The sequence below is a fragment of the Ochlerotatus camptorhynchus genome, unplaced genomic scaffold (genome assembly GCF_037179485.1).
Source record: "Ochlerotatus camptorhynchus isolate MF236.1 unplaced genomic scaffold, CSIRO-AGI_Acam_v1.1 ptg000146l, whole genome shotgun sequence".
Classification (NCBI taxonomy): Eukaryota; Metazoa; Arthropoda; class Insecta; order Diptera; family Culicidae; genus Ochlerotatus; species Ochlerotatus camptorhynchus.
Window position 1 is genome coordinate 2,139,844 of NW_027040636.1, and position 20,744 is coordinate 2,160,587.

General features: G+C 37.5%; 2 protein-coding genes across 3 annotated transcripts in view; one reads left to right on the forward strand and one right to left on the reverse strand.

The window, feature by feature from the left end:
- Positions 1–7,883, reverse strand: part of Etf-QO (electron transfer flavoprotein-ubiquinone oxidoreductase) — a 476,511-nt gene extending 468,628 nt beyond the window's left edge. The window contains exons 1-4 of one of the 2 annotated variants that reach the window (XM_065221674.1): positions 7,625–7,883; positions 7,198–7,311; positions 6,001–7,135; positions 5,148–5,731 (exon numbers count right to left, since the gene is read on the reverse strand). In XM_065221674.1, coding sequence (XP_065077746.1) covers positions 5,194–5,731; positions 6,001–7,135; positions 7,198–7,311; positions 7,625–7,655 — 1,818 coding nt within the window. In that variant the 5' untranslated portion in view covers positions 7,656–7,883 and the 3' untranslated portion in view covers positions 5,148–5,193. Of the gene's footprint in view, positions 1–5,022; positions 5,732–6,000; positions 7,136–7,197; positions 7,312–7,624 lie in introns of those variants that run through there. The other variant, XM_065221673.1, reaches the window with a different exon arrangement.
- Use1 (Vesicle transport protein Use1) lies at positions 1,399–5,126 on the forward strand. Its single transcript, XM_065221708.1, has 4 exons — positions 1,399–1,703; positions 1,778–2,171; positions 2,237–2,378; positions 4,809–5,126. Exons 1-4 carry the CDS (start codon positions 1,561–1,563, stop codon positions 4,850–4,852), a joined length of 723 nt encoding a protein of 240 aa, XP_065077780.1. The 5' UTR covers positions 1,399–1,560; the 3' UTR covers positions 4,853–5,126.
- Positions 7,884–20,744: the final 12,861 nt, after the last annotated feature.

Below are 20,744 nucleotides of genomic sequence, written 5' to 3' on the forward strand. Positions count from 1 at the left end.
TAAGCTTAAGAACTCTTAATTTGAAAATAATTTCATTTTGCGATAAAAATAAATATTACTACTCTGAAAACGGCATCATTTGAAGTGAAACAATTCATATGTCATTTTAAAAACCATGGTTTTTATTTTGACGGTTCTACAATTTGATTCAAAAGCTTCAACTTTTAAAATTAACAATGAGGGAAACTTTTAATTTGACAAGTTTCAGCTTTTTATTTCGAAAGCTCTGTACTTTCTACCAAAAAGAACCAATGATAACTTTTAATTCTAACAATGTTTTTTTCAATTATATTAACGATAATTTTTTGTGTGTAGATACACGAATGGAATCTTAAAATGCATTATTTTACGAATAAATAATTTTAATAAAATCTGGTAAATGCCACGTTAGAAGAAAACTACAAGGCTAATCAATAGACATATAAAATATAAAAAATAATTTCTTTTCAGATTTTTAGTTGAATACATAAATTTCAGCTTTTCTGCCAGCTCCATTTGAAAAATATAAACATTTTTAGATTTAGGTTCTTATATAGTTCTCTTTTCGAAAATGTATGGAGAAAACAACTATTTTGAATGGTAATGATTCTTAACAACCCATTGTTTGTATGGTCCACTTCCAAAAAACCATAATGCAAAAGGTTAAAATTTTATCACACAAACGTTCGTGTAAAGTTCCATAACCATTTTAGTTAAAGTTTAGCTAGGATTATATACAATTTTTAACCATTTTCGGTAAGGTCAAGTTATGGTTCACGTTTATGCGGGGAGCCAACACGGATAGAAATCTCCTTATACCTTTTGGCAAATTTCTATTGCTGATTATTCATGAAATGTATAAGTTAACTAATATAAGCAGACGCATTGTAAAAAGTTAATAAAGATCATATTTCAAATGAAATGTATAAGCGGTCACACATACCTTTTATGCATTCATATAGGGCCTATGTGGTTTGTCTTATGTAATGTATAAGGCAGATGCTTTGGCAAAAATGTATAAGTGAAACACATGGATAAAATAATTGATTTTCGTTTCGTGAACATTGATTTGCCATCCTAATAAAATGTGTATGGTTATGTTGCTTAACGACGTGTTGTGGAATAGTTCGATCTTTTTGGTTATTGTTCGGGTATGGTATTTTTGTTATTAGGGAATTCTTACATTCTTTTGCCTCAGATCAGAGCATCAGGTATAGAAAAAACGTGATGAAAGAGATCAAATGTTCGGGCCTTTACTGCGATCTTCGGGTCAGTGTACGAGTGGGCTTTACGGCGGGTTTGATTCCCTGCGAAAAAGAGAAGTTTGTTGTTGTGAAAACATGTTCCACATGCGATCTCACAAATCCATATGCACAATTTTGACATTTGACAACGTAAACTTGCAAACAACAAACTGATTGCTGATTGCTGCTTTCGTCGTATCTCATTTCGATTCCACCCGCGAGTCAGCAGAATTTCACTTTGAATGATCTAGATTCGCGAGGGAACGTAAGATTTCACCAATAAATCAAGAAAGTAGAAATCAGCACATTGGCGTAGGTTACCAGGCAGTAAGCAACAATGACGTCCAAACTGGAGATCAACATTCGCAGCTTGATTGCCCAGTGTGAGGAACTTGCATCGGTTGATAATCAGGACTGGAGATTAAAGAAGTACATCAAATCGTTGGATACGATGATTTCGGAGTTAGAGGAACAATTTGAGTAAGTTAATTGACCTCCGTTTTGTTCACATTCTTGCCTAGGTAATTGATTGTTTCTTTCCTGTATAATTCCAGTAAACCGGAAGAGAAGCTAATTACAGAGTATCGCAACCGATGTGCTGAGTTGAAGAAGCTTTCCAATTACGTTGAACCATCGCCGAATCTGGAACAGAAGCGACTGAAGTCGAAATTGAAAGCGTCGGGAGACAGCGGTGAGGACGTGATGCGTGAAATTCGTCAGATTCACGATCAAAAGTTTCAGAAAGAACTGCGTAGCGAACTTTTCAATGGCAATTTCAATTCCACTATTCGACGACGTGCCGGTCAGAAAGTGGCCGAAAACCTAGAGCAAACGGTCAAGCAATACTCGGATGTGCAGGAAAAAATTGCAGAGGATATGCTACTGCTGACTAGGAACCTAAAAGAGCAAACTGAAACTGCCAACAAGATTATTAAGAAAGACACTGAGGTTCGTTGCTTGCAAACGTTGATCATCATATATCGAAATCAAAATGTTTTTTTTTTGTTTTGTAGAATGTAAGCAAATCAGCCAAGTTAACGGATCAAAACATGTCTTCACTTTCTTCGGAGTCAACGAAGCTGCAAGAGAGCTCTAAGAAAGCCTGGAAGTGCTGGATGTGGCTTATGATAGGGCTTGTGATGATGATTTTCATATGTGAGTATACTCAGGTCATTTTTCACACGTTTTACGCTTACAAAGAGATGATCGTGATCGAATATTTAAGTTGTAAATTGTCTTCCTGACTTCCCTCGGCATAGAGCATAATTTCACTTGGTAAACTCCTTGATGGGACGTACTAATAAGAATAAGTGTTGGGCAAACTAAAAAAATTGCAAAGTGGCGAAATTCCCGGATATTTCAAGGATTTTTCCAGGTCTTCTTTCGAACATGAGTCGGTTTAATTAAAGGCGCTCAATATTTCCTCTAATTTTATCCGTCTGTTTGAATTATGGAAAATTATCATTTGTCTCACAATATTCCATCGGATATAACAAATTTAGTGAGGAGTAGCCATGTATTGATGACCCAGCAAAAATTTTGCTGAAAACATTGATGTGACAAAATTTCTGTCGTGTTGGGTGGAGTGCACTTACGAGTAAGAACTAGCCATATTTATCGTTCTGTTATTTACTGCTTGTCGTCTCTTTCAGCACATTTGCTTCGATAAGTGCTAAGAGACATTTTTTTTAAATTCGGCCTGAAGACCCATCATCAAACACATTGATATTTTCGTAGGGGAAATGACGGCTTCGGCACAGCTTTACCTTTTATGGTCAGAGGGTAAATGAAGGATTAGAGTGTTAAATATCTGCAAAACAATGCTCTTGAACATGATGCACCATCATTCACCTTCATACCCTCTGACGATAACAGATAAAGAATTGCGGAAGCCGTCAATACGAAACATATCATAATGTTCGACAAACGTAACGTTCTCAAAAATGCGTTACAGCGTTCTTGAAAAAGCAAAGCACCATTATTTGAAATGCTTGGAAGTAATTTGCCCTTACAACAGATAAGTATATTTCCTTCAATTTTGGTCGACTTCCTCTAGGATTAAATTGTTTAAATCGCTTTGCTGATCAGGGTATATGTCTCTAACGTCGATCTAATATGAAGCCTTCAATTACATTTTATGCCGTATCTTATATAATAATTGAGCTGCAGCCGATATTTCACTGTCAACATGCAAGTTCAGATATTCTTATTATTTGGATATTAATTAGGCACGACTGAAAATTGTAAAACTCGCCATTTTAACATGAAGATTAACACCAAGTGATTCCTTGTGAGACAGAGAGCTTTTCGAGTTTGGCAAGTAGAATGGCATGATCAACCGGTCGAACCTTGAGATCCGTGTATACGACGTCCACCTGTGCTCCTGCCTCCATATTCCGTAGGCATAGGGAAATGAAAGGAGCGAGGTTTGTTGAGACCGAATGTTTGGGGTGGAAACCATGTTGGCCGGCAGAAATGTAGTTTCTACAGCTGGCAAATAAAGCGTCGTTGATGATTACCTCTAATACTTTCGAGCAAGCAAAAAGTGATGAACTTCCTCGATAATTCTCTACATTTCGTTTGTCTCCTTTCTTGAAAATCGGGAAATGGAAGAAGATTGCCAACGGGAAAGAAATACACCTTGTTGTAATAAAATATCGAACAGCTTTGAAAGCGGAGAGGAAAGTTTTGTTGAGCATCTTTTGAAATATGCACGATAGAATGCCGTCAGGTCCAACAGCGTTTGAGAATTTCAGCTTCTGGATGGCAGAGCCGACGAGGTCCAATGTGATCGTGAAAATATCAAAGCTGAACGCGTCTCTGGAAATATCTCTGATCCCTTCAATTAGACTTAACGATGCCATTGAGCCGTTGAAAATACGCTTGAAATACGCTCTGCAGGATGTTACATTTTTCTAAAGAAGTGTTGCTTGTGTCATCGCTTAGATGAATCTCAACCGGTAGCCCATCCTCTTTCCTTTTTGTCTTAACGCACGTCCAGAATAGCTTAGGATTACGCCGGAGATTAGTCTGCATACTTGTATATAAAACGGTTCTACATTCGATAGTCATTACTTGCTAATGAAAATAATCGCTTGGTGAATGGATTACGGGACTGGCTATATTTGCGAAGAGCCTTCGATCTCACAATACAACGTTAGTACAATCATGTCTGTCATAGGTATTATGGTGCTTATTTGGTTTTCCAAAAATATATGCTAGTTTTGGGTTACTTTTCCGATGTTCTAAATGATTGCTTCCATTATAAATTCTATTCAGTATCAAATTCGGCCAATCCTGTTATGAGAATCCCATCTGCCCGGGAATTGGTATACAACCTGACTCAAACGTACCATTGTTTAATTTTGAGAAAACCATACTAAAAACTGATCTACATATGAATATTTTATTCTCTGAGAAACCAACGATATGTTTAAACAAAATATCCCGATAGTTCAAGTGAAGTCGAGTTAATAACTCCAGTGTTTTTTTTTTCGAACTGCAATCAATCAAAATGATTTCTTGAATCGCTTGAATGTATGCAGCGAAATACTAACAATTTTTTCATGTTCTTATTTTTTTCAGTTATGGTGTTATTCATGAAGATCATGAAGAAGAAAACATACTAGATGCAAACCAGTTAGCTTGCCTTGACGTGCTTGGACGGATACCGGTATCTAGGTACAGAAAAAATGTACGAATATTCCACAGTCCCCTCCCCCCCTAATTTATGATATCTTCTTTTTTATTGCATTTTTTTTGTTATTTTTAATTTTTAACTCAAAAGAATATGAATAAATTTTACAGTATTTGAAAAAAGCAGTTCTTGTCGATGCTTAACAATGTTTATTCCTATTGCAGAATGTAGAAAAGAAATCAGTGCATCTATCCTAATAACAAAAAGGTTGTAACAAAATTCGATACGGCGGCAGGTGCATTGATAAATGCTTAGCAGAGCGCTATTGCACAGTTACATTCCATTGTAGGCTGGGCCGCCGCCACCTTCCGGGACAACCCAGTTAATATTTTGTGTCACGTCTTTAATGTCGCACGTTTTGCAGTGAATGCAGTTTTGAGCATTGATTTGCAATTTCATGTTGCCGCCTTCCTCATTGGGTACAAACTCGTACACACCAGCCGGACAGTACCGTGCCTCCGGTCCATCGTATATGGCGAGGTTGTTCTTAACCGGGACGGTATCATCCTTCAGCGTCAGATGGGCCGGTTGATCGCCCTCGTGGTTGGTACCGGTCAAGGCCACAGACGAAAGCAAATCAAACGTAAGCTTTCCATCAGGTTTCGGATATTCGATTGGTTTGAATTCCTTCGCCGGTTTCAGGCGCGTATGATCGGGAGCTCCGTGTCTGAGCGTCCATGGTTCGCGTCCGCCTAGCAGAAGGGTGAATCCACTGTAGGCAACACCGCCAAACAGTCCGAACGCATTGTGGAAACTGGGACGCGCGTTTCGTACCTTGTACAGGTCTTTCCAAACGTATGACTCTTTGATCCTGGAGAAAAATCAAAATGATGAGTTGATGTTTTATTTTGGTACAATGTTAGTAGGTATAGGTGCCACACTCTCAGTTTTCACTGAAAGTGCACCCGAGTGCGCAGGCTAGTGAATCTTTAGTGAAAATACGTGAGGCTCAACGGTGAATTTTGTTTAAAGATTAATCGAGAATACTATCAAGAATACCTATTTTACGATGGATTCACTGAAAATTCAACGAACGATGCTCCTAAGAGCGATCCATCCCTGTGGGCACATTGAACTTACCTATCTGGATAGTCTTTTGGTTCCAGTCCAGTTTTTTCCTGTGTAGCGCCCGAGAAGATGGCTTCGCATACACTTTCTGCTGCCAACATTCCACTCTTCATAGCGTAGTGGCTTCCTTTAACCCGTGGCACGTTCATAAAACCAGCAGCACATCCAACAAGGCATCCGCCGGGGAAAGTAAGCCTTGGGAGGCTTTGGAAGCCTCCTTCATTCAAGGCACGTGCACCGTATGCAATACGGCTGCCTCCTTCGAAGACAGTTCTCATCTTGGGATGGGTTTTAAACCGTTGGAATTCTTGGAACGGACTGATGTAAGGATTCACATAATCCAGCCCGATAACGAAACCGACTGCAACGACGGGTGTTGGCTCGTTCAGATGGTAGAGGAATGATCCGCCATAAGTATTTTTATCCAAAGGCCAACCAATGGTATGTTCAACCAAACCTGGCTTATGATTTTCGGGTTTAATTTCCCACACTTCCTTTAACCCGATTCCATAGGTTTGGGGATCGTTCTCAGCATTGAGCCCGAATTTGACCATTAACTGTTTGGATAAGTGTCCGCGGCATCCCTCAGCAAAAATGGTAGCTTTAGCATGCAACTCCATGCCACGAGCAAAAGTGTCCTTGGGAGCTCCAGTTTTCGAAATGCCCACATCTCCGGTGGCAATGCCTTTCACAGATCCATCCTCATGAAAGAGTACTTCCGAAGCTGCAGTGCCTGGGTAGATCTCCACTCCCAACTCTTCAGCTTGTTGACCTAGCCAAGCCACAACATGCCCCAAGCGAACTACATAATTTCCACGATTATCCATAGGCCATCCCGGGAAAATGGGAATAGGTAGCTTGCCATTCTTCGTGAGGTAAGAAAATTGGTCATGGGATACAGGGGTATTCAGCGGGGCTTCCTTTTCCTTCCAATCGGGAATCAGTTCGTTCAAGGCAACGGGGTCAAGGCAAGCACCGGACAGTATGTGGCCACCAACTTCGGATGCTTTCTCCACTAGACATACACGAAGTTCTTGTCCCTTCTCAGCTGCAATCTGCTTCGCGCGAATCGCAGCCGAGAATCCAGCAGGACCACCACCGACAATTAGAAGATCGGCTTCGTCTGCGAAGCGTTCCATGTCGACTTCTACAACAGCCGAAAGAAACGAATAAGAAAACAGTCTCATTTCATACCCACTTATGACTAACCTGTCCATCTTTCGTCTTTGTCCCTGGGATTGCGGGTGTAATGAGTTGTAATTTTTGGGAACTGCGCTGATGCCTCTGAATAGTTGCGATGAGTATTCAGGAGGACTCTCGGAACTGCAAAGAAGATAGTCTATTCATAGTCACGCATTGACTCAGTGCTTTTCATCGGATTATATCATCGCAACAAAGATGCGGGTCAAAGTACAAAAAGCGCTTTCTAGCGCTGCATTGTTGGTTTATGACGCAAACAAAAAGCCTAAGTATATGGGACTAGCACTCAGGGTTATCGGAATAAAATAGCAAATTGGGAAATAAACAGTAGGTAGGTACAGCATGGTTTGGATTATTAAGGAGTGATAAATTGGAAGTATTTAATTGATTTGAAATTGAATTGATATTTTATAATTTTCTCGGTATTTACACTTACATTTCGACAGCTGGAGGATATTTCTAGACATTATCGGTTTCTTATCACTGAACCCGTTATATAATGGCTCTAGGGCAAATTATTCATTCGAACTATATTAGTCGTATCACTTTACCAAAAACAGCTACTGTCTTTCGCGCAACGTACAGAGATAATAAACGTTGTAGTTATTTAATCTATACAGATATGGAAGACAAGTTCAACTAGTGCTTAGTGCCTAGTATATGATATAGATCTATACAAAAGGATTTAACACAAACGTAAACACACAAAAGAATGTATATTACTATAATAATGTTAGCCTAACCCAAACTATAATTTTGTTCGATGATTACACTTTTAACAAAACAGTATCAACACTATGCAACAATAAAATTCCAAAATTTCCAAGACAATATAATCTTATCAAATTTTACATAAAAAATGCAATGAATGATTAGCCAACGAAAGCTAAACAACTGACAACAGGTTGACATAAAATTATTTGTGTTGTAACATTTTATAAGCGCCGAACGTATCGGGGATTGCTGTGGAACATGTGGAAACAGTTTAAAACGTATACACTGATAAAAATAATTTTTAGTAAAAAGTATAGATAGTATAGATTCCATAGTTCAAAATGAATTGCGTAACAAATCTTTACAACAATGAATCAAGGAGTGGTTTGCATAATATTTCCTTATTCCGTTTTCCACGAAATAAATCAGGTATGGAGTGTGGAAAGTGTTTTGTGCTCATAATATAGCAATACTTCCTCCACCATGATGACGTCATACTCGTTTGGCTACACTAATTGACAGTTCGTTTGGCTACATTCCACTTTGCCTCCGCTTATCTATGGAATCTATAGTATTTATAGTAAAAAAATATTACCGATACGGTAAAACGAATCGAAAATCAATTATTTTATTCATGTGTTTCATTCATAAATTTTTGCCAAAACATCAGCATTATACCAACAATCAATACGAAACTAACGATTTTAAATTGGCTCACTACTTGACTAGCCTATTGGTCCCAAGCAAACGATTAACGTATCCCATTCTAGTCGAAATTCTAGTACTACGCAATGTTTGTTTTGATTTGCTATGAAAGTTTGACAGATAAAATGAGGGGTTATTGGTTTTCCTATGTTTCGAGGGGTGAATCGATTAGCTTGGGACCGAAGAGAGTACCAGAGCTGAGCCAAAAAGTTGAGCACGTTATTTCGGGACCTTCTAGTCTTAAACGCTGTCCAGACTGGAGAGTTATAACATGTTATAACGGTTGTCAAATAATTGCAACACAGAAACCACCATCAAGATAGCGCTATAACATGTTATAACTCTGTAGTCTAAACGTACTATTAGACCCAAGTAACCATAAGCATTAAGCCATAGCTCTATATTGGCACTAATTCAGCATTCCTAATGCCAAAAAGCCGTATATTAGCATTTTTAATGCATATGAGCCTCATATTAGCATTGCTAGTGCACAGAAGCATTAATAAAAATAAGCATTACAGAAAGCTTAGTATGCGCATATAGTGCAATGATTTAGTGCTTACATGCATTTAGAAAGCCTAGCATTAAAACTTTCTTGAGTGCTTATAAAGGGCTTGATTAAAGTTTAGTCAAACGTCAAACACCTAGTCCAGTGGGTGCTGCGATCAATGTCATTTAGAAAAGGTCTGGAAAAGTGAATGCGTTTGTGACGTCATCGGAATGGTTGCATTGATAATAACAGGAATGTGAGAGGATTTTTTTCGCATTACCATGCCTGCTGTTATATGACATCAATTTACTGCGAACGCCTAAAAGATGATTCAAATATGACTATTTTCAACTTGATCTTTGGTATCACCCGTGGTCGAGAATGCACAGGCGCCTGGAATAATGAATGATGTTGCAGGACCCCGGTTCGAGCCGTGACAAAGGTAATTTTCATTAAATAGTATTTGACTTCTCATCCCTAAACATGTTTCGCTGGAAAATAACAAACCTGATGAAATTGAACAAAGGTTTCAAATAAGTTGAGAAAAACCTATGAGTTATGGGACCTGTAGAAAAGATTTCTTTTTTGTTTTCATTCAGTTTGGGTCGATGAAAATAAATTAAATTTATATAAAAATTTCTAAAAATAGAGCGCGGTAAAAAAATTTGACGTTTTATAAGATACCCTAGATCAGCATTAGTAATGCTTATTTGAGGCTGCCATCGTAGCATTTTATTAGCCCGCTATTTCGCCTTTTTAGCTTTATATCAGCCCTTTATAAGTATATACTGCATGATAAGCATTTAATCACTGTTTTATATGTGAATATAGTGCTAAATTAGAGCATTGTTCTAATGCTTACTGGTTACTTGGGGAGTTACCTCTATGATTATACATTCCATAAGACAAACCACATGGGTCCTTTTTTTATTATTTTTTTTTTTTTACTTTTTATTTGTTCCAAATTCAAAATAAATTACATTTCATTTTAACCTAGGTGCTCCAGTTACTGCAGTAACGTACCAGCCTTAATTGTTATGATATATATTGCGCGTTTCACACCAAATTGGACTAATAAGCGCGTTTTCACTTATTAAAAAGTGTGATGAAACTGCAAGTTTACTTCTAATCGTCTTGGTGTCTTCGGTGCACTTATTTCTTATGATGCAAGCAATAAGTGCTCCGAAGACATCAAAACGATTTGACGGAAACGTGCACTTTTATCACACTTTTTGCATTTTTGGGACAGTCCAGTTTCAGATGCAATCAGCAATATCTAAGTGTTTTTACATTGTTCATGTTCCGGTGCGAGAGCCCCCAATTCTAATCGTACACCACATCCGCATCTACCTTGCACCCATCTGTCAGTGCAGAAGCGATTAGCACATGTTTTTTTCCTTCCAAAAACATAACATGTAAAACCATCGAACTGTAAACAACAAAAAAACAGAGAAAATTAAAAAGTTGAATTAGCAAAGTGACATCGTCGGTTTTTTTCCTTGTCTCCGTGTTCCGTCGGAATTCGGTTTTGTACAGTTCATGTCTTGGCAATTCAGTATTTTAAACAGGTTTTTAACCTGCATGTCAGTATAACAATTGATATCTTAAAACTAAAAACTAAAACTAAATCTTATCTAAGTATAAAGGGAATTAATCGTTGCAATTGAGGATTGCAACGGTTTTTGCCTGAAATTATTAATTATTTTGTTGGACATTTGTTCTAAAGTCTCAACATTCGAAATTCTATGTACCTCGGTAGTACGGTAGTACTGTACCAGGGAGGCAACTTCAAAATCATTTTCAGAACTTTGTTCTGAATCCTTTGAAGTGCTTTTTTCCTGGTAGTGCAACAACAAGACCATATTGGCACAGCGTAAAGCATGGCCGGTCTAAAAACTTGTTTAAATATTAGATGTTTATTTGTCAGGCAAAGTTTGGATTTCCTGTTTATAAGAGGATACAAACATTTAATATATTTGTTACATTTAGCTTTAATGCCCTCAATGTGATCTTTAAAAGTTAATTTTTGGTCAAGTATTAATCCAAGATATTTCACTTGGTTTGACCAGGAAATTGGAACTCCGTTCATAGTGACTATGTGACTACTACCAACAATCAATACGAAACTAACGATTTTAAATTGGCTCACCACTTTAGTAGCCTATTGGCCCCAAGCAAACGATTAACGTACCCTATTCTAGTTGAAATTCTATTACTACACTATGTTTGTTTTGATTCGCTATGAAAGTTTGACAGATAACATCAGGGGTGTGTGGATTCATGCAGAACATGCAGGGGTGAGTGAAATAGCTTGGGACTGCTTGGGACCGTTGTTCTGGTACTGAGTGAGCCAAAAATAATAATGATTTTCTTCGGGACCCAGTGGTCTTAGAGTTACCTCTATGCTACTACTAGGTTTCAAAAACGAAGCTCTAGGCTTGTGTGGAAATATTATAAGTTGAGTTTTGGAAGCGTTGGGAGAAATCTTCCATTTTTGTAAATAAGAAGAGAAAATATCTAAACTGTTCTGCAGTCTGCTGCAAATAACACGAAGACTTCTTCCTTTAGCGGAAATGCCTGTGTCATCAGCGAACAAAGATTTGTGGCAATCCTGAGGCAAATCAGGGAGGTCCGAAGTGAAAATGTTATACAATATAGGCCCAAGAATGCTACCCTGAGGAACTCCTGCTCTAACAGGTAGTCGATTAGATTTGGAATTTTGATAATTTACCTGCAGAGTTCTGTCAGTTAAATAATTTTGAAATAATTTCATAATATAAAGTGGCTTTTCTTGGTGCTGGCGTTCTGCCTTCCGGAGGATGCACGCGAATGAGGTGTCAAGCAAAAATTCGGTGCAAATGAAAAACTTCGAATGTGATTCAAAATGTCGTGTTCGGTTGTAAAAACAACGCGGAAGATTTTTTCGATTACCGCGAGTGAACAAACCGGTCCTTTTTCGGAGGCAGAATTTGGTGAGATCCATCTGATTTATAATCAATCATAAATGCATATTTCCATATATTACTAAATACGCGCCAGATTTCGAAACATCACATTTTGAAATCTGGAAGTGTGTTAACAGTACCATTATTCATATGATAACGGTAGTGTTTACATGCGGGGCTTATTGTATGTGAAAGTAACCTCGGAATGGACGTGAATTACCAGGCATTCTGAAATGGGTTGCTGAATCTGCAGTAGAGCTATCGCTTTCTAACTCCCTGACTAAACTTGCTTTAAATTATTACATCAAGGATTGTTGTAAGCAAATTTCTTCCATAATACCACTGCCGGCCAGTGGGGGTTAGATTGAATACACACACATACACACACAATTTCATAATATAAAGTGGAAAATTAAACTTTTTCAATTTAGCCAACACACCTTCATGCCAAACACTGTCGAATGCTTTTTCTATGTCTAGAAGAGCAACTCCAGTTGAGTGGCCTTCCGATTTGTTTGAACGAATTAAATTGGTAACTCTTAAGAGTTGATGAGTAGTTGAATGCCCATGGCGAAATCCAAACTGCTAATCTCCAAAAATTGAGTTCGTATTGATGTGAAGCATCATTCTATTCAAAATTATCTTTTCAAAAAGTTTACTTATTGAAGAAAGCAACCTTACCTTACTTCGTCCAAATCAGTCCCCCAGGAATCATCAAAAATATTTTCCCGAGAGTAAATATTCAGAAAATCCCGAGCAACCTGATTCTCAATAGGACTAGTAAGACCCAAACTGAAATTATGGGAACTTTCGAATTGCTTAGCAAGTTTCTGAGCTTTTTCCAAATTTGTGATCAAAATTTTACCACCTTCTTTAAGCGCTGGAATAGGCTTTTGAGGTTTTTTCAAAATTTTTGTGAGTTTCCAAAAGGGTTTGGAACTCGGGTCTAATTTAGAAATATTATTTTCAAAAGTTTTGTTCCTCAGGGCAGAGAATCGCTTTTTAATTTGTTTTTGCAAATCCCGCCAGATAACCTTCATGGCAGGATCGCGTGTTCTTTGATATTGTCTCCTACGGACATTTTTAAGACGGATCAAGAGCTGAAGATCGTCGTCTATTATAATTGAGGTTTTTTCAAAATTTTTGTGAGTTTCCAAAAGGGTTTGGAACTCGGGTCTAATTTAGAAATATTATTTTCAAAAGTTTTGTTCCTCAGGGCAGAGAATCGCTTTTTAATTTGTTTTTGCAAATCCCGCCAGATAACCTTCATGGCAGGATCGCGTGTTCTTTGATATTGTCTCCTACGGACATTTTTAAGACGGATCAAGAGCTGAAGATCGTCGTCTATTATAATTGAATCGAATTTAACCTCGCATTTTGGTACTGAGGCAGCTCTTGCTTCAACTATAGAAGTAGTCAGAGATTCAAGAGCATAATTAATTTCATCTTTGGTTTGCAAAGGAATGTTTGGATCGAAGTTATATTCCATAAATGTTCGATACTGCTCCCAATCAGCTCTATGGTAATTGAAAGTAGAGCTGTTGGGATTACAAATTATTTCTTGGGATATTTCAAAAGTTACTGGAAGGTGATCAGAACCGAAGTCAGCATGGGTAACCAGTTGGCTACAAAGTTGACATGAATCAGTTAAGACCAAATCAATGGAGGGATTTCTTGCAGAAGAAAAGCATGTTGGGCTGTTTGGATATTGAACAATCATCAAACAGAATATTACCGTTGGAATTGCTTTGAGCATTATTCCATGAGCGGTGTTTTGCATTAAAATCACCAATAATGAAGAATTTAGACCTATGACGGGTAAGTTTCTGGAGGTCACCCTTGAGAAAATTCTTTTTCTGGCCTACGCATTGGAATGGCAAATAGGCAGCTATAAACGTAATTTGTCCAAATTTTGTTTCAACAGAAACTCCCAAAGTTTCAAAAACTTTGGTTTCAAATGAAGAAAGAATTTTATGTTTGATTCGTCTATGCAACGCCACCACAGGGTCCATCAAGACGATAATTTCTATAAATCAAGTAATTTGCGTCCTTAACCTTATGGTCAGGTTTAAGGAACGTTTCAGTTATAACGGCAATATGCACGTTATGAACTCTCAAAAAGTTAAATAGCTCGTCTTCATTATCTTTAAGAGATCGAGCATTCCAATTTACAATATTTAATGCTTTAAAATCCATTACTGAATTTTAAAGTCATGACAATATTATTTGCAAATTTTACTCCAGTTTGAATAGCATCAAACATGGAGTTAGATTTAAGCATATCAGAAATCATGTCAATTAATGATTTCTGTAAAAATTCCATTTTAGGGATTGCTTCCTAAGTCAAAATTGTCAAAATTTCCGTTATAATTACTTTGGTTAGTATTTTGATTTCTGCCCGCTGCAATAGCAGCATAGGTAGCTCCATTAACTCGCTGAACATTGTTAGCAGCGAGGGGAGTAGGTACAGATGAAAAATTTGAAGCAGGGGTGATATTTGTACCTACGGGTACGAATGTAGAATTTGTTCCTCGCTGACCGTTGTTAACAGCAGAGGAATTTGTACCTGGTCGGAAACGTTGAGCGTTTCCTACCTGTCGCTTAGAACGAGATTGTAGGATCGCTTTGCGAGTCTTACATTCCCAAAAATTGGATTTGTGGTTTTCACCACAATTTGAACATTTAAATTTCTTAGGATCTTCCTTCACAGGACAGTCGTCCTTTGCGTGAGAGGAATCACCACAATTCATGCATTTAGCTGGCATGTAGCAATTTTTAGTTCCGTGACCCCATCCCTGGCACTTACGGCACTGAGTGAGGTTTTGGAAATTTCCTCCAGTCTTCCTGAAGTGTTCCCACTTCACTCGGACATGGAGCATAAGGCTAGCTTTTTCTAAGGCCTTAAGGTTGTTTAGTTCACTAGACTTGAAGTGAACTAAATAAAAATCATTAGAAATCCCGTTGCGCGAATCGCCAGGACGGGATTTCATTTTCATTTTGATTACTTGGAGTGGCACAACTCCAAGTAATTTTGCCAGTTCATCTTTGATCTGATCCAGGGATTCACCACTGGGCAGTCCTTTCATGACAACCTTGAACACACGTTCAGTTTTGGTGTCGTAAGTAAAAAAAATTGTGCTTCTTCTCAGTAAGATACTTGAGAAGACATTTAAAGCCGTCCAAGGTTTCAGCCAATACACGGCATTCACCCCGACGTCCAATTTGTAGTGAAAACTTAACTTTCACGAAATTCAAAAGTTCCATGCGAAGAGCATGGAAATCGGAAGTGGTTATCACAATAGGGGAATCTTTTCCTTCTTGGCATTAAGCCGGGAAAGTTTACTAGAATTTTTCTCGGATGATGGATCATTCTCATCATCCGTGAGCAAATCAAATTGATTACTCAAATTAATTTCATCAGAAGGGGGGTCAAGAGTTTGCCCCTTTCTTTTGCGTTTATCCAAATCGACTTCCAAGCAGATTACTATAAGAATCTGAAGGATCGAAGAGGAATTTTCCAAATCGAAATCCAAGAAGGATTACCTCGGGTAGGGTCCAAACAAGATCGAAGAGGAATAAGAGTTGAAAATTTTTTACAGCATGAGCACTGAAAAGTGCTGTTTAAATTTGTTGTAGCTTTAGGTAGTAGTAACACTTCCTTCAGCAAAAAGCAAATAGATCCGCACGGCAAGAGAGCACGATGCGGACTTCCACATGGGTCCTATAAGAATGCATAAAAGGTATGTATGACCGCTTATACATTTTATTTGACACATGATCTCAATATGACCGTTTATAGAGCTTTTTGACTTTTAATCGGCGCACACTACTGCACCATTTAAATCGAACGAGTGCGAGAAAGAGGGAAACAGATTAGTGGGAAAACAAACCATGCATTCATCCATGTGTGCTAGATAGAGAAAGACGATTAAACATCAAAAAGGTCTATGGTTGATGATATGAACTAATATTCAAATAGTCTTATTGCCGAAGGGGCCGGGCCCCCAGTTCCCCTATACATTCGCATACATTTCAGTGCCAATATTTCAAAGGGGCGTAATTGCTTTTGTAAACAATGGTTTTAGCCGTCGATTTCTCGCAAATAAAAGCCCACCCTGCCAAATTACCAATACTAGCTGGTACAGGAAACATTTATCTACCTGCTGGTGTCATTCATTTTTATGAGTGAACTTTCATTCGCGAGAAATCGACGACTAAAACTAACGATTTTATATTGGCTCACTACTTGACTAGCCTATTGGTCCCAAGCAAATCGATTAACGTACCCCATTCTAGTAAAAATTCTAGTACTACACAATGGTTGTTTTGATTTGCTATGAAAGTTTGACAGATAAAATGAGGGGTTAGTGGATTTTCCTATGTTTCGAGGGGTGAATTGATTAGCTTGGGACCGAAAATAGTACCAGAGCTGAGCCAAAAAGTTGAGCACGTTTCTTCGGGACCTACTAGTCTTAGAGTTACCTCTATGGTATAACTTATAAAAACCACAATGTACTAAATAAAGCGAAGAAATGTTTTTCATCTAAAATTGCTAAAATATATTGTCTGTAACGAATGCAATACTTGTAGTTCACTGGCTGTGGCAACAATAATGTTTATTTACTTTGCTCGTTTGGTACTCCGCTTGACAGTTCGATTGGTATTTCTGGCTTCACTCTTGGCGGGCCTCTTATTATAACATTGACTCTGGGTATGACCAACAATCAATACGAAACTAACGATTTTAAATTGGCTCACCACTTTAGTAGCCTATTGGTCCCAAGCAAACGATTAACGTACCCCATTCTAGTAAAAATTCTACTACTACACAATGGTTGTTTTGATTTGCTATGAAAGTTTGACAGATAAAATGAGGGGTTAGTGGATTTTCCTATGTTTCGAGGGGTGAATTGATTAGCTTAGGACCGAAAATAGTACCAGAGCTGAGCCAAAAAGTTGAGCACGTTTCTTCGGGACCTACTAGTCTTAGAGTTACCTCTATGGTATAACTTATAAAAACCACAATGTACTAAATAAAGCGAAGAAATGTTTTTCATCTAAAATTGCTAAAATATATTGTCTGTAACGAATGCAATACTTGTAGTTCACTGGCTGTGGCAACAATAATGTTTATTTACTTTGCTCGTTTGGTACTCCGCTTGACAGTTCGATTGGTATTTCTGGCTTCACTCTTGGCGGGCCTCTTATTATAACATTGACTCTGGGTCTTGTATAAAAGAGAAGTGGATTCAAAACAAACTGTCTTGGCAACCTATAGATGATTTCTAGCAACACAGCGAGCCACGGTTTCAATCGGATTCAAATGACGGTGTATATAACTCTTTTTCACTGGAATTTCTAGGGTCATACCCAGGCATGGAAAATCATTTACATTCATTTAATGCATTCATTTATATTCATTTGCCTCTAACTATTCTCATCAACAGCATTCCGCAAAATGATGTATAGAGCTTTTGTAGGTTTTGTTATTAACTACAATACAACTTTTGACAATAACTCAAATCTGTATCTCTTATGCATCACGAACTAGAGCGGGCAGAACATGTTACTGTTTTTAGTGAATGTGAAATACATTCACTGAAAAACAGTAGTGGCTTCTGTTCGCTCTGGTTCGTCATGCATAAGAGATACGGATGTGAGTTTTTAACAAAAGTTGTAGCTAATAACATAGCCTACAAAAACTCCATACATCATTTTGTAGAATTCTGTTGATGAAAAAAGCTAGGGACAAATATATGTAAATGAATGCACGAAATGAATGCAAATGATTTTCCATGCCTGGTCATACCATAGAGGTAACTCTAAGACTAGAAGGTCCCGAAATAACGTGCTCAACTTTTTGGCTCAGCTCTGGTACTCTCTTCGGTCCCAAGCTAATCGATTCACCCCTCGAAACATAGGGAAAACCAATAACCCCTCATTTTATCTGTCAATCTTTCATAGCGAATCAAAACAAACATTGCGTAGTACTAGAATTTCAACTAGAATAGGGTACGTTAATCGTTTGCTTGGGACCAATAGGCTAGTCAAGTGGTGAGCCAATTTAAAATCGTTAGTTTCGTATTGATTGTTGGTCATACCCAGAGTCAATGTTATAATAAGAGGCCCGATAAGAGTGAAGCCAGAAGTACCAATCGAACTGTCAAGCGGAGTACCAAACGAGCAAAGTAAATAAACGTTATTGTTCAAACAGCCAGTGAACATTGTGTATTGTATTCGTTACTGACAATATATTTTAGCAATTTTAGATGAAAAACATTTCTTCGCTTTATTTAGTACATTGTGGTATTTATAAGTTATACCAAGCACTTATTTGAATATTTTCAGCTTCTATAATTGTTTTTGTCTACCAGAAGCTCCGCATATTAGCTTATTACTTGCTCTCAACTTAGTGTTCTAGATGCACTTCCACAGTTATTGATTGAGAGCTTTCGATGCCTGTACCATTTTTGCATTGGTATAATTGTGTGGCAAGTCCAATCATACTTTTATGCCCAGGGAAGTCGAGAAATTTTCCCACCCGAAAAATTCCTAGACCGGACCGGGAATCGAACGCAGCCACCTCCAGCATGGTCTTGCTTTGTAGCTGCGCCTTTACCGACTGAGCTTGAAGAGGGTTTGAAAATCCACGCTTCACTTATAACAAGTTTATTTTTGTAATGAAGACGATGTCGATATGTATAAATGTTTGTTATGTGCGAAAAAAGTAAATATAGGGTTTGATCGGTGCTCGATAGTTCCTGCGATTAATGTGTTGAGATGTTTCAATTGTGGAAAATTTGGGCACAAGATCATGGATTGGGAAAATTGTGAGAGACATCTATTTCATATGCTCTACACAGAAAACAAAGTTGTTGAATATTACATCCAAACTGCTGCAACCAGGTCAATCCATCGGTTGTGCTAATCGATTCACCCCTCGAAACATAGGAAAATCCACTAACCCCTCATTTTATCTGTCAAACTGTCATAGAAAATCAAAACAAACATAGTGTAGTACTAGAATTTTGACTAGAATGGGGTACGTTAATCGTTTGCTTGGGACCAATAGGCTAGTCAAGTAGTGAGCCAATTTAAAATCGTTAGTTTCGTATTGATTGTTGGTAATATAACGTTGTACGATGTACATCGATTCTGCGAACAAAATTACATCCATTGATGTAATATTGTATCTGCTTTTTGCTATTACATCATTATTTCATACATCAGCTTGAATTACATTGATCGATATTACATTTTTTTGCTGTGTAGGTGCAGCCAACAACTTAAACGGCGGAGTGTACGTCAACTGTATTGAAATGTGTTAATTGTTTGAAAATGAATAAAGAACGTAAAATGAACTTGGACGTCAACAATGCCGCATTTAGTTCTGTCTGTTTAGTTTATAAAATAGTTTTTGATCAGAAGAAAAGCAGCTTGCGTTTCAATAAATAGCAGCCAAGTTCCAGGAATGTAAATCAATTTGATTATTGTAGAAATTGAAGCATTTGATCTGGCGGTGTTGCTATTTATGTCAAAGAATCAGTTAAATCCAACCTTTGTACTAATGAAGTTATTGATGGAAAATGGATCTTAAGCATTACAGTTGTGCGTGGCATGAAGATGAGTAATTATGGTGTAGTAAATTAAATATATTAGCTGGTGATTTGAATATTAATTGGCGTGACAACCATAATTAGAATCATTTGAAGCGTTTAGTTTAGTTTTTCAATTTAAAGCAAACGGTAAATGAGTATACCCGTATTTCCAGGCACAGTAGAACTTTAATTGATCATGTTTACTTCAATTTTGATTCTATTTGTTCAGTTACGGATACTGATTTGAAAATAACCGATTATGAGACCTTAGTGATTAATCTCTTAGACCATGTTAACGAAAACGATAATTTTGTAAAATTGAAGTGCTGGAGGAAATATTCGAACCAAACTGTTTCGAATCTTGTGGAGAAATTTTCTATTCGCGGCCGGTAATTTAGACAGCTGTTATTACTAACGTTTTGAAAACGTGTACCAATAGATTAGTTGAGCAAAGTTTGTTTATTTGAAAAACTCGAACAGGTGGTACAATTTGGATCTTTTGCGCCTTAAACGGAAAAGGGACAAATGGTACAAAAAGTTTTGTAGATCAAATAAAGGCAATCATTGGAATAGGTACACAATCGCGCATAATAATAATTCACAATCGATAAAGAAAACTCGTTGTGAATATGTTCAAAGGAAGATTGATCAGCATCAAAACAACAGCAAATAGTTATGGAAAATTTTGAAATATTTATTAAAACCTAGTAATTGCAAACCGCGGTCCATAGCTTTTAATGGCACATTAGAACAGTCAGAACAAGTAATTGCATATAAGTTTATTGATTATTTTGTCGAAAGTGTTTCATTGATTAATCAATCCATTGAATTTGTCGATGAACTTGACGAAATAAAACAGCCAGTTAATAGTAGTTGTAGATTTGAAGTTTTTCACCCAATTAAATTAGATGAACTTAGAGTTATTTGTTTTTCATTAGGAAAATCTGCTGGAGTGGACAATGTTAATGCTAGAGTTATTCAAGATTGCTTTCATGTCATTGGCCACATCTTGTTGGACCTTATTAATGAATCATTGCAAACTGGACATGTGCCACAAATTTGGAAGGAATCCTTAGTGGTTCCTATTCAAAAAGTTGCTGAAAC

Coding starts and splice junctions, on each gene's coding strand:
- Use1 (XM_065221708.1), top strand. CDS start 1,561: ATGACGTCCAAACTGGAGATCAACATTCGCAGCTTGATTGCCCAGTGT. Junction 2,172..2,236: donor TTATTAAGAAAGACACTGAG/GTTCGTTGCTTG, acceptor TTTGTTTTGTAG/AATGTAAGCAAATCAGCCAA. Junction 2,379..4,808: donor TGTGATGATGATTTTCATAT/GTGAGTATACTC, acceptor TATTTTTTTCAG/TTATGGTGTTATTCATGAAG.